At 33.9% G+C, this 17,471-nt stretch overlaps 2 protein-coding genes across 17 annotated transcripts in view; both read left to right on the top strand.

Moving 5' to 3' along the window:
* LOC127718597 (plexin-B1-like) overlaps positions 1–17,471 on the top strand; it is a 338,385-nt gene that overhangs the window by 116,164 nt on the left and 204,750 nt on the right. The gene's annotated exons all lie outside the window — the stretch shown is intronic.
* On the top strand, positions 440–4,891 carry LOC127718771 (integrase/recombinase xerD homolog). The gene is made up of 2 exons (XM_052224824.1): positions 440–939; positions 3,359–4,891. The coding sequence occupies exons 1-2, from the start codon at positions 519–521 to the stop codon at positions 4,381–4,383; spliced, it is 1,446 nt and encodes a 481-aa protein (XP_052080784.1). The 5' UTR covers positions 440–518; the 3' UTR covers positions 4,384–4,891.

Here is a 17,471-nt window from a genome sequence, read left to right as displayed (position 1 = left end):
TCATGATAACTTCATGCTAGAATTTTAGCGCTAAAATTATAATAAGATATCTAGAATTGTCATTCGAGGTTCGCCTATCCGACAGAAAGGTTCGTTTTTTCTTAAATCGCCACTTGGTAAAATGTCCGAATCTTCTCCACGTCTGGAATTGAATGAAGACATACTACTCGAAGGAGATAATAGTTTACCGCCACCTAATATTCATAAAGCAGCTGATAAGTCGTCTGATTTGGTAGATACTGTAGAGCTTTTTAAGACAATTTTAGACAGCAAGTTAGGTGAGTTGAAATCTGAACTCATACAAGAACAAGATTGCCTTAAGAGAAAAATTAAGGAGGACGTCACTCTAAAATTTAAGGGGGAAGGAAACAGAATTCAGTACACCTTTAACGAGGAATTATTAGACACTGTTAATAAACTTTCAAAATTCATCCCTAACTCCAATACTCAAGCCTATAGATTAGTTCTTGACATAACTGATAAGATCAAAAGCCGTAATAAGAAAATACGCATAGCTGATGCTTCCCCTGCTGGTTGGGGAACCGTTAGGGAATACGAATCCAATGCCGTGGCTTCAGATTCTGAAGATGAGAGAAAGATACGACAAGCTGAGACCAGAGCTATCCGTACCTCCAAGGAGAAGTCAAAATCTCGCCAGCAACCTTACCCAAAAAATCCGCCTCGTCAACAACCTGCGGAATCTTATGGTAACCCTGCTTACGCTCAGCATTATCAACGTAATCAGCAACAGCCCTTTCGTGGGAGCTTCGCAAGGCGTGAGCCTTGCTCAATCGACACGTGCCACTACTGCAAGCAACAAGGCCACTGGAGAAAAAACTGTCCTCTTCTCGCCAGTCTCAGGTCATCCAACAGCAACTCCACAACCTACCAGAAGTAGTAAAGTAGGGCCTGAACGTCACTCTCCAGTCATTGTGAATGATAAGTATTTAGACACTATTAATGACCAATTTTCTACATGTTTTGTTGATAACGATTATATAGAATCTTTTTTAGATCAAGTTCAATATTTTGAAAATTGTCAGTCATATGATAAATTTAAAGGGGTGAAAGGTAGATTAGCTTGTCATGTAAAGTATTGGGAAAATATAGGTGCTTGTCCTTTTGTGCTTGATACAATAAAAAATGGTTATGTTATTCCATTTATAGATACACCTTTTAAAATGTACCACAGAAATAATAGATCAGCACGGCAGAATACTGAATTTGTCACAAAGTCAATTGAAGAATTAGTTCAAATAGGTTGCGTAATTAAAGTGCCTTTTCAACCATATGTGGTAAATCCATTGAGTGTTGCTACTCAAAAGTCCGGTAAGAAACGACTTATTTTAGATATGAGTCAATTGAATAAACACATAAAGCGCGAAAAAATAAAATTTGAGGATTGGAAGTTAGCTATACAATATTTTGACAAAGATATGTATCTGTTTAAGTTTGATTTAAAATCTGGTTATTTTCACTTAGACATATGCTCACAGCAACAGACTTTCTTAGGTTTTCAGTGGGAAGGTCAATTTTATTGCTATACTGTTTTAGCTTTCGGAATTACTACCGGTCCGTACATTTTTACTAAATGTTTGAGGCCACTAGTAAAATTTTGGCGTGGAAACGGTATAAAAGTTGTTTTGTATTTAGATGATGGATTTGGCATGAGTCCAGATGAAAATACATGTAATGAGCAATCGTCCTTCGTAAAAAGGTCTTTGATTGATGCTGGTTTCCTTATTAACGAGGAGAAGTCTGTTTTTAAACCTGTTACCGAGTTAGAATGGTTGGGAATAGTTTGGAACTCGAAAGAATACAAATTATCTATTACTCAACGTCGAGTTGACGATTTGATTTTCTCATTGAATGTAATTTTGGCTAAATTTCCCTATGTTACAGCTAGATCTTTAGCTCAGGTTGTAGGTAGAATTATTTCTATGACTCCCGTAATCGGAAATGTGGCTAGAATTATGTCAAAGTTCTGTTACATGGAAATTGAAAGTAGAATTGGGTGGGATATTCCCATTACAGGGTACAAACCCGTCGAGGTTTTATCAGAGTTAAAGTTCTGGTTAGAAAATGTCACCATGATTAACTATCGTAATTTATGTCATTACAGTAAATCTTCTGTTGTCATATACTCAGATGCTAGTAATATTGCCGCTGGTGCATACACCGTTGAATTAGAAAATAAGATTTTCCATAAGATGTGGACATGTAGTGAAACGGTACAAAGCTCCACATGGAGAGAGCTGAAAGCTATAGAGTTGGCCCTTTTTTCTTTTAAGAATAGTTTCACAGGAAAAACTATAAAGTGGTTTACTGACAATCAAAATTGTGTCAAAATTGTTAATTCGGGAAGTATGAAAGAAAATCTTCATGTTATAGCAAAATCTATTTTTTCATTTTGCATTCAAAAAGGAATATCAATTGACATTCAATGGATTCCCAGAAAAGAAAATGAAAAGGCTGATTATATCAGCAAAATGGTTGATTTCGAGGACTGGGGAGTCACACATATATTTTTCAATTTTTTAAATGATATGTGGGGTCCTTATTCGATTGACAGGTTTGCAAGTGTCGAAAATAGAAAAGTTATGAGATTTAACTCCTTATTTTGGCAACCTGATTCTGAAGCAGTTGATGCATTTTCTCAAGTTTGGACCAATGAAAATAATTGGCTAGTTCCACCAATTAATCTTGTGATACGATCGATTAAACACATTATAGCTTGTAAAGCTCGAGGCACGTTAGTTGTGCCTAAGTGGATTTCTGCTGCATTCTGGCCTTTGATATTCGATAAACATCTGATTTATCAAGATTACGTAAAAGATGTTATTGTGTTTAAAAATACTGATGGTATTTATAAGCAAGGTTCGAATAAGAATACGATATTCGGAATTGAACCGTTTGGTTCGCCAGTTTTGGCTGTTTTGCTAGATGCATCTTAGACATGGCCCTAATATATATAGATATATTTTAGCAGGCATGGTCTGTTTGTGACATGGCCCTAATATATATATAGATATATTGTAGCAGTCATGGTCTGTTTGTGACATGGCCCTAGTATATGTATATTGTAGCAGGCATGGGTGTTTATGTTGACATGGCCCTAGTATCGGTAATGATATTGTAGCAGGCTTGGTTTTTTATTTGACATGGCCCTAGTATCTATAATGATATTTTAGCAGGCATGGTAATTTGTTTTACAGTTTATGGCCCTAGTATCTATAAAGATATTGTAGCTGGCGTTGAAATATTTGAATATATATTATATTTTACTGTGTATAGAAATCTGAAATATGCTAATAATTCGTCCTCTGTATATGTATATAAAATGTTATTGCAATTTTACGTTTTTCAGATATTTTTTCAGTAGGACATTGGTCAGACTTTAATTCACAAGTTGCCTCTAATAATGATCTCAGCAGTTTGTTCAAACAGTTACCAGAATTCCTTCTTTCGTCCAAGGCTGCGAGTACTCAGAAGAAATATAGATATGCCTTCAATTCATGGTGTAAGTGGACTAGTCAATATTCTTTTTCACCATTGCCAGCATCTCATTTACATATTTCTTTATATTTAATTCATTTGTCTGAAACTGCAAAATCGGTTTCAAAATTAAATGATGCTTTTTACGCCATAAAATGGGCACATAAATTAGCTGGCGTTGCTGATCCCAGTGAAAATAATCTAGTTGCATCTGTTCTTGAAGGGGCTCATAGAAAAATAGGTCATTCAGTTGTCAAAAAAGAACCTATCACACCGCATATTTTGAAAAATATTGTATGTAAATATGCTAATAATACTTGTAATTTAAAAGATGTAAGAATAGCATGTATGTGTTTATTAGCCTATGCTGGCTTTTTAAGATTCTCCGAGTTAGCTAACTTGAGAAGGTCTGATATACAGTTTTCCCCTACTTACCTTACACTTCATTTAGTCAAGAGTAAAACTGATGTATATAGGGAAGGGAAAGATGTTGTTATTTCAAAAACAGGGAATATTACATGCCCGGTAGATGTACTTCAGCGTTATCTAAAGTTAGCTAACATTCCTGAAGAATCGAATGATTTTATTTTTAGATCTATTTGTTATTGTAAATCTTTGAATATATACAAACTTAGAAAGAGTAGTCATATTTCTTACACCAGAGCCAGAGAGTTATTGTTATCTGCACTTGACAGTTTAGGTCTTGATAAAAAACAGTTTGGCTTACATAGTTTGAGGTCAGGAGGAGCTACTGCCGCGGCAGAAGCTGGAATAGATGACCGGTTGTTTAAGAAACACGGGAGATGGAAAAGTGATAAAGCCAAAGATGGTTATGTTAAAGAGAGTATACTCAACAGATTGTCAGTATCTAAGAATTTAGGATTGTAATTTATATTGTTTGTCCCCCCTTTTTCTTTATGTCCCTTTCTTTATCAATCGAAGCTTTCTGTGCTGTCGGGGCGAGCTGATAACCAAAAACTGTGTTGAGTTTTTACTTTGTAAATGCTTTATGTTCGTTTGAAGTATTGAATAAGAACATAAATGTATTTATAAAGGTTACTCGGGAACACGTGTATTTGTTTACTTTTAACACGTGTGTTTAAATCAAAACATGTTTATGTTTAATTTGATTGGACCATCAGTAAGTTATTACCGGTTTAAGTTATATCAATCATGATAACTTCATGCTAGAATTTTAGCGCTAAAATTATAATAAGATATCTAGAATTGTCATTCGAGGTTCGCCTATCCGACAGAAAGGTTCGTTTTCCCACCCACCCACCCCTTTTATTAAGACTTCATAGGAATGTGAATCAGTATGTTATGTAGAAAATAGTTGATAAAATACATGTATGTAAATCGAAATGATTTTTTCTTCAACTTATAGAACATTTTTCTATTGTAGATTGTGTTTATATGTGATGGCAGCGGTCGATGACAGCAAATTGGACATTTGTTTATTGTTTATAATAAAAATAAGCTTTCTGTGCTGTCGGGGCGAGCTGATAACCAAAAACTGTGTTGAGTTTTTACTTTGTAAATGCTATATGTTCGTTTGAAGTATTGAATAAGAACATAAATATTGACACCTATAGCATACTTGACCAGGTGAAAGGTAAGAAGGCACCTGTAGTGTGATTTAGTCACGTGTTATGTTATTTACCTTTTAAAATCATACATTTATAAGAAAAACTATCTTATGTTGAAATAATTAATATACTACACTTCTAAAGTATGCTATTCCATCCAGACCCTTATAAATCTAACTTCAAATTTAAGAAATTACACAGAGTAAATTCAAATTCACTTATTTCCACCCGTCTCTTCCAAATATCATTTAGCAATCAATTTGTTTATTGTTACCAGCTTGAGTCAAGGAAAATATTCGCAACACATAATGTTCTTTTTCAAAATATTTTTTTCTAAAAGGGGTCATTTGAATAGATGTTAGATTTTCAATCGGACTGAGAAAGAAAATGTTTACATGTAACATACTTCAGTTTTCAAGAACATGAGTTGTGTATTAGCTGTACTTGGCTTTGTTTGATCTAGCTAACAGTATTTGTGCGTTGTCTCTATTGTTTTAACGTTAGTGGTTTCTCTACTTCGTACCGATCTTTTGGTCCGAGTACACAGTTATTTCGTAGTGCATTTCTTTTAGACAATAAATGAAAATTTAAAAAATCCCACATGCGATTTCTCAATAATTTTTTTTACAGTGTGTTGTACTACTTTTGAGACAAATTTTATCAAAATTATAGAAAACTTCATTGGCTTCAACTCAAAACATGGACAATTTTATGTTAAGGGGGTCTTGAAATCTTTTGACAGCTTCCGAAGTGCTAATTTTTAACATTTTCCAGCTGGACCAAATCACTACTTTACTTTAAAATTCATGACCCAAATTTTTTTGACAGTGTCATTTCACCCCCCCCCCCCCTACTTGCTATTTGTGTCATAAAACGTGGAGAAATAAATTTGGAAGGGGTATAAAAAAAAATGGCAAGTAACACACTGTCCACACTAGGGACGAAAATCAAAGGACGATAACTGTATTCTCGGACCTTTTGCGTTAGACTGGTTTTTATAGTTCTTATGTACTGCTGTAAGACCACTGTCATACGTTGGGAGGGGGAGAGGGTACCGTAGGCGCTCACAAACATATACCACCGACACATTTTGAATGTGCCTTTCTTAAATCAGTTATATATATAGATCGGTGGTTGTCGCGTTGATTCATGTCTGTCAATTTTTTTCTACGGAAATTATTTTGTTATAAATAAGTTAGTTTTATCGTTAAAATTGTTTCACATTTTCACGTTGAGAACTTTTATAGCCAAATATTTGGTATAGGGTTTCTCATTATTGGAGGCCGTACGGTAAACGACACTTTCTTCATTTATTAATATAGTTTCCATTTTAAAAAGAAATGTTTTTCATCATCTGAATCTTTACCAACTAAATAGTTGTCAATAATTATATTCGATGTTCAATATAAAAAAAAATGAGAATGGAAATAGGGAATGTGTCCGAAAAAGAATGTAAAAGACTTATGACTCACATTCTCGTATCATTTCCTTGTTTGCTTTTTATGCTTTTTGTCTAACAATTTCTTATGAAGTTATAGACTTGCAGCATACAAGAATATTACTTTTCCATCTCAAGAAGTCAATTAAAAATGCATCTGTTATAAACCTTTTTATATCTGCATATTCTTAAAAGCAATAAAAATAAGGTCATTCTATTTAATTGGTAGTGCATAGGGTATTGTATGGTCGTACTACAGGTATTCATTAAACATATATGATCAGGTAGTTGTACCTGTTTTACTGTACACAACAATAATATATTCCAATCTCACCTGTGCCCTCGGCAAAACCAACATCCAGGATGTACACAAAGAGCTTATGAAGTAATATTGCGTAATCACTATATATGTCTTATCAATCCCCCATGTGGAGTCAAGATAACCGACCGTGCAAGGGCTGTATAGCCAGTCAAGGTCGTTAAAACTTCCATTTGTTTGTTGTTTGTGGAGTGACACCTGAAGTTTGCAACTTCAAACGAGACCTAGTTGCGAAACTCATTATCTGTACCGTATACATGTGACCTATGATGAACTCATGGCATGGCACCCGATACCCTAACTCTGAATTCCTTATTAAGTGGGCGGAAAGAAGTGTAGCTTGGGCTTGTTAAAAAGTCCCATCTTTACACCTTCTAAGTCTGCATGTCATTCAAAAAACAGAAAATATCATGTCAATATTTTTTTTAATTATATTGTTGAATCCATCGGCATCACACATAATCATTGTTTATCACTGTCATGAGTTTTGTTGGATAATAATCGAAACTAAATTTGTGCTGTACCCATATGTCAATATGAATGAATGTAACCACTGACGTAGTAACCTCGTTCTGAGTGACTTCCGGGATGGAAATATGCATATTTGACAGGTCGATAAATCGTTGAATTAAAATCTCATTAAAATACAAATTTTCCTAAATAGTTGACACTTATATTGCTATCGATGTATTTTTGGGGAAAGTTAAGTATAAATAAACATTTTGAAACACAAATTGAAAATCGTGTCATGTCTCCTTTAAGACATGAGCTTTCATAATTTGCCAGCTTATTACATTATAAAAAAAAGACTAAGCCGAACATCACTCTGGATTTTTTCTCAAGTAGACCTCAGCTACCCACCCTACCAAACCATTACCGAAAAGTTAATAAAAAAATCTACGGCAATACTTTTGTCAGCACTAGGTGCAAAAGGAAGCTGGGTACCTGAGGTCTTCTGGAGAAAAAAACTTCAGGGTGTAGGATATAGCAAAACATTGTAATCCACATAACCAATTGTGTGGCTGTTGTTTTCAGGGTATGAATGGTTCTTTTCCTCGTTGAAGACCCTCCAGCTACTTTCAAGATGAAGAACAGAAATAAAAGCCCTGTTCATTGATAATTTGTATTTTTTCTATGTATTGTGTGCGATTTTGTCCCATGCACATCTCTTTATTTTCTATTTTAGGGCCTTAACACGGCTCAATGCAAGTTTAGCCCTTCAATATTAAAGGTCATATGTTACATTATTGTTTCGGATAAGAGTGAATTTGGTACCTATTAAAACGTTTAAACCCGCTGCATTTGTTTGCACCTGTTCTAAGTCAGCAACCTGATGTTCAGTAGTTGCCGTTTGTTGATGTGGTTCATAAGTGTTCTTGTTTCTTATTTATTATATAGATTATACCGCTGCATAGTTTTCCCGTTTGAATGGTTTTGCACTGGTCATTTTGGGGCCCTTTGTAGCTTGCTGTTCGGTGTGAGCCAAGGCTCCGTGTTGAAAATCGTACTTTGACCTACAATGGTTTTTCTTTAACAAATTATGACTTGGATGGAGAAATGTCTCATTGGCACTCATACCACATCTTCTTATATCTATATATGGTCTTTTTAAGTGAACTGGGAAATTGGAATTTCTAGCTTTAATCTCACCCATGTCAGCTTTTTATTTGTATTTACAGAAAAAAGAGCTAGTTTTGTATTCTTTTATTTACTGTAACAGTTTAATTTTCCATGAAAAAAGGACAGGTTTTTCTATGTCCGGTAGCATCGTATCATATCTGGACATCGGCTGTTGTCTGTTCTTTGGTCAGGTTGTTGTCTCTTTGACATATTCTCCATTTCCATTGTCAATTTTATTATCGGTAGGCATGTAAAAATGCCAAACCATACACGACCGTTCATTAGTCATCGTAGATCTATTCCAAGTCTTAATAAGTCTACACAAAGCAGAAAAGGAACTTTTACAACAAGGAATATTACACAACTGAAGCCATAGTCATAAAGATCGATTGACTGATTGGTGTTCCTTTAACGTCGCCGCAGAACATACAATTATTACCTGATCTTCATTCTCAACATCTTCAATCTCTATTGTTCCCAAGGAAGCAACCATTTGATTCTCTGGGGTGGGGCAGAGATTTGTACCCGAAGTCAATAATTTTTTTTAACCCAGACTGAAAAATATGCCTTTATCCATGGCCACACACAAACACAATAATATTTTCAAGATTTATTAAAAAATTTTGTTTACACTTTTATATTTTTATGTTGTTTTGAAATATTAATATGACTTGAATTTATACGAATTAACTAAATATACATGTTTATACCAAGCCAAGTCCGTTTATATCTTGTTTCTCGCCTGACTATACAAAAGGCCAGGAGAGCTTTGGCCATCATTTGTCGTCTTTGATAGATATGGTTGACTGATAAGCTGTCTATATAAAGTAATGAGACAATGGCATGAAGACATCACCAAATCACCATATACAATACACAAAAAGACACCTAGAACTTACCATATGGTCTTCAACTACCCACCAACAGGCAGTAAGCTCTGGTTGGCCTTAAACACAAATCCAAGGGCACAGCAAAATGAGAAAATATCCAATTAAAACTGGGTGACCTGGGAGGAAAACATTGGAACTTTCCTAAGAAATAAAAATTTCAACCCCCCTCCCCCCTCAACATTTTAATAAGGAGATGTGGTATGATTGCCAATGTGACAACTATCCCCAAAGTTCAAATGAAGTGGATGTAAGCAATTATATATAGGCAACCGTACCACCTTCAACAATGAGAAAAAAACCAGTAGGGTATTGTCGGCTATGAAAGGCTCTGACATGAAAAATATGAAACAGTTCAGTTGAGAAAAAACGGCCTAATTTATAACACAATAAAACGAAAAACAAATATGACAGACATCAACAAACGACACATTGAACTACAGGCTCCTAACTTGGGACAGGTATATACAGTATGTGGCGGGGTAAAACATGCAAGTGAGCGCTCAAACCTCCCGTTAACCTGGGACGAGTTTTGTTACAGAACAACATAAGAACAAACTATAAAAATCAGTTGAAAAGGCCTTAACATATCAGATCGATACAAAACAGAAAAAAACATCTAACAAAAGCACAGACCAGACGTGGCAGGGTATTTATACATCCTTAACAAACAAAAAAGGACACAAAGTACAGATCTGAGAGTAATCGCAGTACTGACAGCTAGTTTAAAGCCAATAACAACTAATACAAAAATCATGTATCTTAGACTAAAATATTAATCAATACACATCCAACATCCAATGGATTTAGTGTAAAGACGTCATTAACAGTCAGAGAAAGGCATGACCTTGTGCAATGCCAAATCATAGGTATCAACAGATTGTAGTACCTTGATGAGTATAACAATAATATGTAGTATAATTTTCAGTTACTGATAACAAAATTAATATTTATACCAATAAAAACAATATTCAAAGATCTATTTACAGTGTTCAAATGGTAACCTTTTAAAATAAGTTTATTTAAAGGATTGATAAGTTTACCCTGATCGTTTTTAATTTACATGCATGCATACAATTTCTACTTATATTATTATTGATAAATACAATATTGCAGAAGTAGTGGAAATAGATCTACAAGTGAGGGAAGTTGTTTGTGACTTCAGGGAACTTTATTTGGATATGCCTGTTATGGTCTAATTGAGATTTACAAGACCTTCATTCAATTTCAGCACATTTTGTGAATGTATGTCCCATTTATAGGCATTACGTTTTTCGGTCTGTGCGTCCGTTTGTTGTTCCGTTCATCCGTCTGTTCCGCTTCAGGTTAATGTTTTTGGTCAAAGTAGTTTTTGATGAAGTTGAAGTTCAATCAACTTGAAACTCAGTACACATGTTACATATGATATGATCTTTCTAATTTTAAAGCCAAATTAGAGTTCCGACCGCAATTTACGGTCCACTGGACATAGAAAATGATAGTGCGAGTGGGGCATTCATGTACTATGGACACATTCTATTTCAAATCCTTTAATTATTAAAGAAGTTAGTAAATTTACTTAAGATAAAAATACTTAATTAGACGAACCAATCTAATTAAAAGATATATCTCGGATTTCGTTATACTTATATAACTTTTTTGTATGACAAACCGTTTAATCTTCGGACCTAATTCTTAACAATTTTACCGAGCGGAGCGAGGCGAAAAAAAATAACGTCTTTCAAGCCAAATTTTAAATGTATGCTATATTCACAAATTTATTGTTTAAACTTGGTAATCGATTAATCTAAAATACAGTCCTAGATAATCAAATAATCATGAAATATTTGGTCTAGTAATCAAATAATCACTAAACAAAACGGCCAAGTAATCACATAATCAAAAACCCCATGAGGAATCATTAAAGATGACATATTTTTGTATTAATATTGATTCACTTATAAGGTCTTTGCATCGGAAATAAACTAAACAATTCTAAAACCAGTTGTTGGCATAATACGGGTCATTTTCTTCAAATTGACATAATTTACTAAACGTTTATTGAAACCTGTAATGTGAAGACGTGAATGAAAATGCGGAGTTTGTGAGACCAGGTTCAAGCAAGCAGCCACTCGCTAGCAGCCACTTCGCTCATAGCCAGTTTTCAGATGTTTATATAAACCCAAATGTTGCATAAGATTCAAACGTACTTCAAATGTTTTTATTAATATATAACCACTATATTATCAGTTTTTAATATATATCTAAGCAGTCAAAGACACTATTCAATGAATTTCAAAATTTCATTTCTTGTTCATTAATCATATAAATACAATATAAATCGCTTTCAATACATCACACAGCGTGCTGCACGCTTTACATTTCAAATAGTCAACACTTTTGAGTGTATATAGAATCGTAAATAATTATGAAATTATTTAAATGTTGGCAAAATTGCACTATTGTGTGAAATAGCTCTCCATATTCTCGGCATCCTATCAAATAGTTCATGAAAAGTAACAATTGTTCTGCATTAGTAGAAAAAAAAGTTGCACTCGTGCTTTTACTTTTTTTTTTGCCACACAAAACTGTTTTGACAAAACATTCTACTTCTGAAACAGTGGATTTCGCTTACTTATGATTGGACGAAAGGTTTATTTTTTGTACTTTTGTACACAAAGTATGGTGGGCAAGGAAATTATTTATTAGCTTTAAAAAATAATCCCTGCTATACCCAAACTGGGAATTTTGAATAAGTAGGCGCTAGGTCTCTAGCTTACGTTTGCACATAGTGCGGAAAAAAGTATTGCCATAGAATTTTTGTTTGTTAACTTTTCGGTAAGGGTTGGGTAGGGTATCTGACCTCAACTTTGGACCTACTTTAGAAAAAAAATACCCTGTGTTTTTTCTACTGTAGACCTCAGCTACTAAGCTTCCCTTTGTCTTAGTGCGGACAAAAGTATTGCCTTAGAATTTTTTTTTATTAAATTTTCGGTAAGGGTGGGGTTTGGTGTCCGCGGACTACAACTTTGGACCTACTTAAAAAAAAAAACTAAGACGAATAATACCCTGGATTTTTTTCTCCAATAGACCTCAGCTACCCAACTTCCCTTTGCACTTAGTATTGCCGTAGATGTTTTATAAAATTAACTTTTCGGTAATGGTGTGGTAGGGTAGGTAGCTGAGGTCCACTTGAGAAAAAATCCAGAGTGATGTTCGACTTAGTCTTTTTTTATAATGTAATAAGCTGTCAAATTATGAAAGCTCATGTCTTAATTGATAGGCATAGAAATAAAAACAAAACGTATGATAATCAATAACAATCTACCGGAGACAAAATAACGTTGGTTTAGGCAACTAGGATGATGGTCTGGTACGGGGTTCTTCATTTCTGTATTCTTTGATATTCTATGCCGATTTTCTCTATTCTTTAATCAGTGTTTCAGGCCATTTTCTCTATTCTTTATTTCTTTATACTTTTTGCCAATTATTCTGTTATCTTTATATTTTAACACCTCATTATTCTATTTTTTTTTTATTTCTTAGTCCATTGTCTCTATTATTCATATGTTTTGCCCTATATTCTCTATTCCGTAAACTCCCATCCACACCCAGGCTCTAGTTAAGGTCACCATATAGCTTTCAAAAATAATCAAAACTAATACCGAGTAGGCTCCGAATGGCAAAATGATTGAATGCTAATCCCGGTTTGAATTGTGAAATTGCGGAAATTTGTTTTTCAATCAATTGATCAAGCAAAACACATTATCGTCCTGAATGTTCGTATAATGGACCTTGGTCATGAATTCTAATCATCTGAGATCAACCTTTCTAAATTTAAAAGTAAAGATCACGCACTCTTATTGTTCAGATTGATAAAGTCTCTTGCATCCGTCGACATTATCTTCGATTAAAGATCTGATAACCACAGTGACTGTGCATGTATACTTTAACGACCGGGGTAGTTTTCTTATAAGTTTTTAAAAGTAGTAACCTCCCTTGTTAATGTGATGTTGTAATCAATCTATTTATTTGTACCATCTTTATACAATATTATGTTGTACAATTTAAATTTATGATTCGTTTAATATCTAAATATAATCATTTATTTTTCGTTAAAGATATAAACAAGGTAATTTGAAAGGCTTTGATTCATTTATCACCGTAGTTCAATTCATAAGTCAGGCGGTCTATTTTGTCTACATTATGTTGACAGAACACCGGGATGTTTACCTTGGCATTATTTACTATCAATGACTGTGAAACAAGAAAGGAACATTGTACATTATAAAACGAGAAATAATTAAAATTAAATACAAAATTTTTGTTTAGTGAAATCAAAAACGAAAAACGGAAACACTTTTGATTTTCATTTTGGTTTTAGAGAAATCAAAAACAAAAAATGAAAACACTTTCGTTTTCCGTTTTGGTTTTAGAGAAATCAAAAACGAAAAATGAAAACACTTTTGTTTTTCGTTTTGGTTTTTGAGAAACCAAAAACGAAAAATGAAAACTCTCTTTTTTTCTTTTTTTCTTTTTGATATTTCAAAATGAAAAACGAATGGACGCAAATAAACACGGACCCATAAACCTTCGCTTTTCCTGTTCTTTGTTGATTTCTTCAAACTTTTGTAATAATTTACTAAGGCGTCTAATAACATTTTCTGTCCTACGCAAGGCTACTGCTTTGTTTGTCGGTAATGGCGGATGCTCGGTTTTCCAAGGTAGTTTGGCGACATACTTGTTGTCAAGAAATGACACTGATGAGTTTTTATACATCATTTGAAATTCGTCTAGTTCTGTATTAGTTTTCTTGCCATCTATACCAAGGGACTTGATTTCCCAACTTTTGTAAGATTACATTCCTCTGCTTGATGAGACACAATAAAGTTCAATATCGAATTTCTGTTTGATCCTCTAATACTTGTCGTTGGTCCAGAAAGTAAATATTCCAATTAAGATTCGACGGCAGTCGGTCCATTACCCCTAATGATTTTATCTCCAACTATACTCCAGTAATAATCTGCTCCAATAAGTTAATTGATGTCTAACATTTCATCTTCGATATTTGGATGTGCTTATTTCAACCGATGCAAATGTCTCATGTCAACTACTGATTTCATGTGTATTTGCAGCGGTAGTGCTATTTCAGGTATAATAAGTACATCGAGCGGTATGTTTTCTACATTGTCAGTTTGTAAGTAAATCGTTGCCGTTGCATATGCTAACTTGTCTGTTGTGCTCTCCGAATCCAGAAAGATGAACTATTTCGGTCCCGTTTATACCTAAATCTAGTTTTTTGGCGAATGCTTCTGTGATGAATGACCTCTGTGCTCCTTCGTCTAGTAAAATATTTGCATCCGTTGACTGAGTTCCTGAGATCACGCTAGCGACAGCGGTTTTCAATATAACATTTGAAGTTTTCTGTGGTGCGAGGGAGGAGTGTAATACGGTTTTACAATTATATTTGTTTACTTGTTCATGTGATTCGTCCACACTGTTATTCTTAGTACATATACTTGTATGATGACGTTTGTTGCATTTCTTACATGTACTTGTACATTTGCAGTCAGCTAATGTATGACGACCTAAACAGTTAGCCTTTCTCTTTTTATAACAGCTATACGTGCATCAACGGTTGTGATTTTTGTGCAATGAACGGCAATATGCCCATTTTCGTGTCAAAAAATGCAAAATAATGTAAAGCTTTTTATCCGAAACTGACTTTTCGGGTTTTCCGAACGTTGAGTTTGAACGTGACTTCGTACTAGATAAAAAGGTAGCGGTAGCGAGTGGCCTTATTCTTTTATCCGGTAATTTTCCGGCTTCAATAATATTCAACTCGTCGAGAAGCGCTTTGTGTAAATCATGTAATGTCCAGTTTGTGGATATGTGTTCTCGTGTTAAATTTTGACGTGTATTACCATCACTTTTTTCCCATCAATACATAGGCTTACATAAAACAAAACAATATACTAGTATTCATATTGCCGATAACCCAGACAGCTTGAAGGACACCGGATTTTAGTAAATTCACGAATATAACTCTTAAGCATAAATACATAAATAAATCATTACAATTATAAATGATGACTGAATGCTGGTATGCTGTATTTTTTAAGTTAAATACCAAATAATGACAAAGTCTCTATCATCGACGATCCCGCCGGCCAGGAACAACCAACTAAAACGAGTTAACTAGGTCAAACTGCATCAAAAACTAAATATGTAGTGGAAAAAAGTTCGAAACCTGTGTCCAAAACCCAATGCTCGGAAGACCGTCTCAAGAGGTATACTTGGACAGTATAAAAAAAAATGATATAGATATATATAATTATTCGAAACAAATCACAACTAATCATGGGCAAAAATATGAATTAAAACTAAAAATTATTACATAATTATCTAAAATATGTAGAAATAAACTTGACACTACGACTGTTGGGTAGAAAGTGAAGGCTTTCAAAATATTTTCCCGCACATGAAAATTTTCACGTGACTAAATTAGAAAATTCATATGAATCGGTAATACAAATGTTCCCGCTATTCTTTGAAACGTGGGAAAATGTAAGTATTACCTTAATTTCTTCCCTATAAATAGATAGGCTAGAAGCGTCTATAAACCAAGGCTCCGATATACAGAAAGTCTCTTTTCTAAAGTGTCAGTAATATAGCCGTCTTTGATAGTGTCAGACTTTCATCTGCCATGCCTTTTAATGCATCTTTCATTAACTTCTGAACTAGCAGCAGCGGCCGCCCCACCAGCACGCAACGAATGTAAACCTAAATTCAACGTAGGTGCGACTAATTTCAGTTTCTTCAATATATTTTCTCTAGCTGCTGTGTAACTTATTTTCTTATTTTTGTAAATAAGTTTAGCTATACATTTATGCCTAAATATAAATCGAAATATATACAAATCTGAATTCAGATTCAATTTAGCCAAATGAATATAATTTTTGAAAATACTGACTGGACATGCTATAGTTTTCCCTTTTGCAATCAAAATTTCATTACCCTGTCTATACTGGTCCGTTTTGCTATGAGAATAAATAATTTCAAAAATTCATCATACAAAGTAACATCTTTACATTTTAAAGAATAAACTCGTCAAAACGGAAAATCCTGCAAAACTTAACACTATCATAGCTTAATCTCTTACAATTAATAAATCATTAGAATCTTTGAATTTTGCACATAGTTCAATAATCATGTCGATGCTAACAGGTTCTTTCTTGTTGACAGGTTTTCCGTTTAACCTTTTGGCCGATTCTTGTAGTGATTTAACGAAAGAATTATCAGTAGGGTCTGCAAAACCATTCAGGTCATGTACCCATTTTAAAGAATAAATAGCACAAATAATAACATTTGGAGAACAGTTTTTGTCTATCAAATTAGTTATGTACAATGCAATGTGAATAGGATCAGCCGGTAAAGTATTAAAACCATGTTCTTTGATTAATACACTCCATCTGTTGAAACTAGAAAAGTACGTCTTGTTCGTATTAGTACTTCTTGAGTCAAGGAGAAATGAAGACATCTTTCCAGTTAAATCATGAAGAATATTGTCATTAGAAACTCCACTTGCCTCCACAGCTGCTCCGACATTCTGCCTCAATCTTATTCCTGCAAAAAATAATTACTAAATCAAAACATGAGCTTCAAAGCCACCATTCTGAATTTTAGCAACCCTATCTTGAAAACACCATTTTTCCCTGCCCCCTTGACAATACAATTATTCTGAGGTAAATAATAAATATTTCTCACGAAATCAAAACATTCACCATTTCTTTGTGAAATAGGCCAATAAGGGGCAGAAGTCTACTCAGGAACAACTAGTGTTCCTTTTGCTTTGTCTTGTTTTAATTTGTTCAGAGTTTTAGTAATTAAGATAGGTGGCGGTACAAATACTCTGCATCATTATTTTCAGCTTTTGGTATCCAATTAGGTGTTAAGTTAATCTTTTGTATTTTGCAAAAATCAAAAATAGAAGTAGAAATTGATTATAATTTCAATTTCTTGCTACCTACTTTTAAAATATGCTCAACATTCTCATTATCTGAATTAATTCTGATTTTTTTGTTTTCAGTGACATTTTTAAATGTGTTTAATATCCTTCTTACACATTCGTTTAATACCCTTCT

This window comes from Mytilus californianus, unplaced genomic scaffold (assembly GCF_021869535.1).
Source record: "Mytilus californianus isolate M0D057914Y unplaced genomic scaffold, xbMytCali1.0.p SCAF_1, whole genome shotgun sequence".
In the NCBI taxonomy this organism is placed as follows: Eukaryota; Metazoa; Mollusca; class Bivalvia; order Mytilida; family Mytilidae; genus Mytilus; species Mytilus californianus.
The sequence above is the reverse complement of the archived record's forward strand: the minus strand, read 5'-3'. Positions and strand labels throughout refer to the sequence as shown.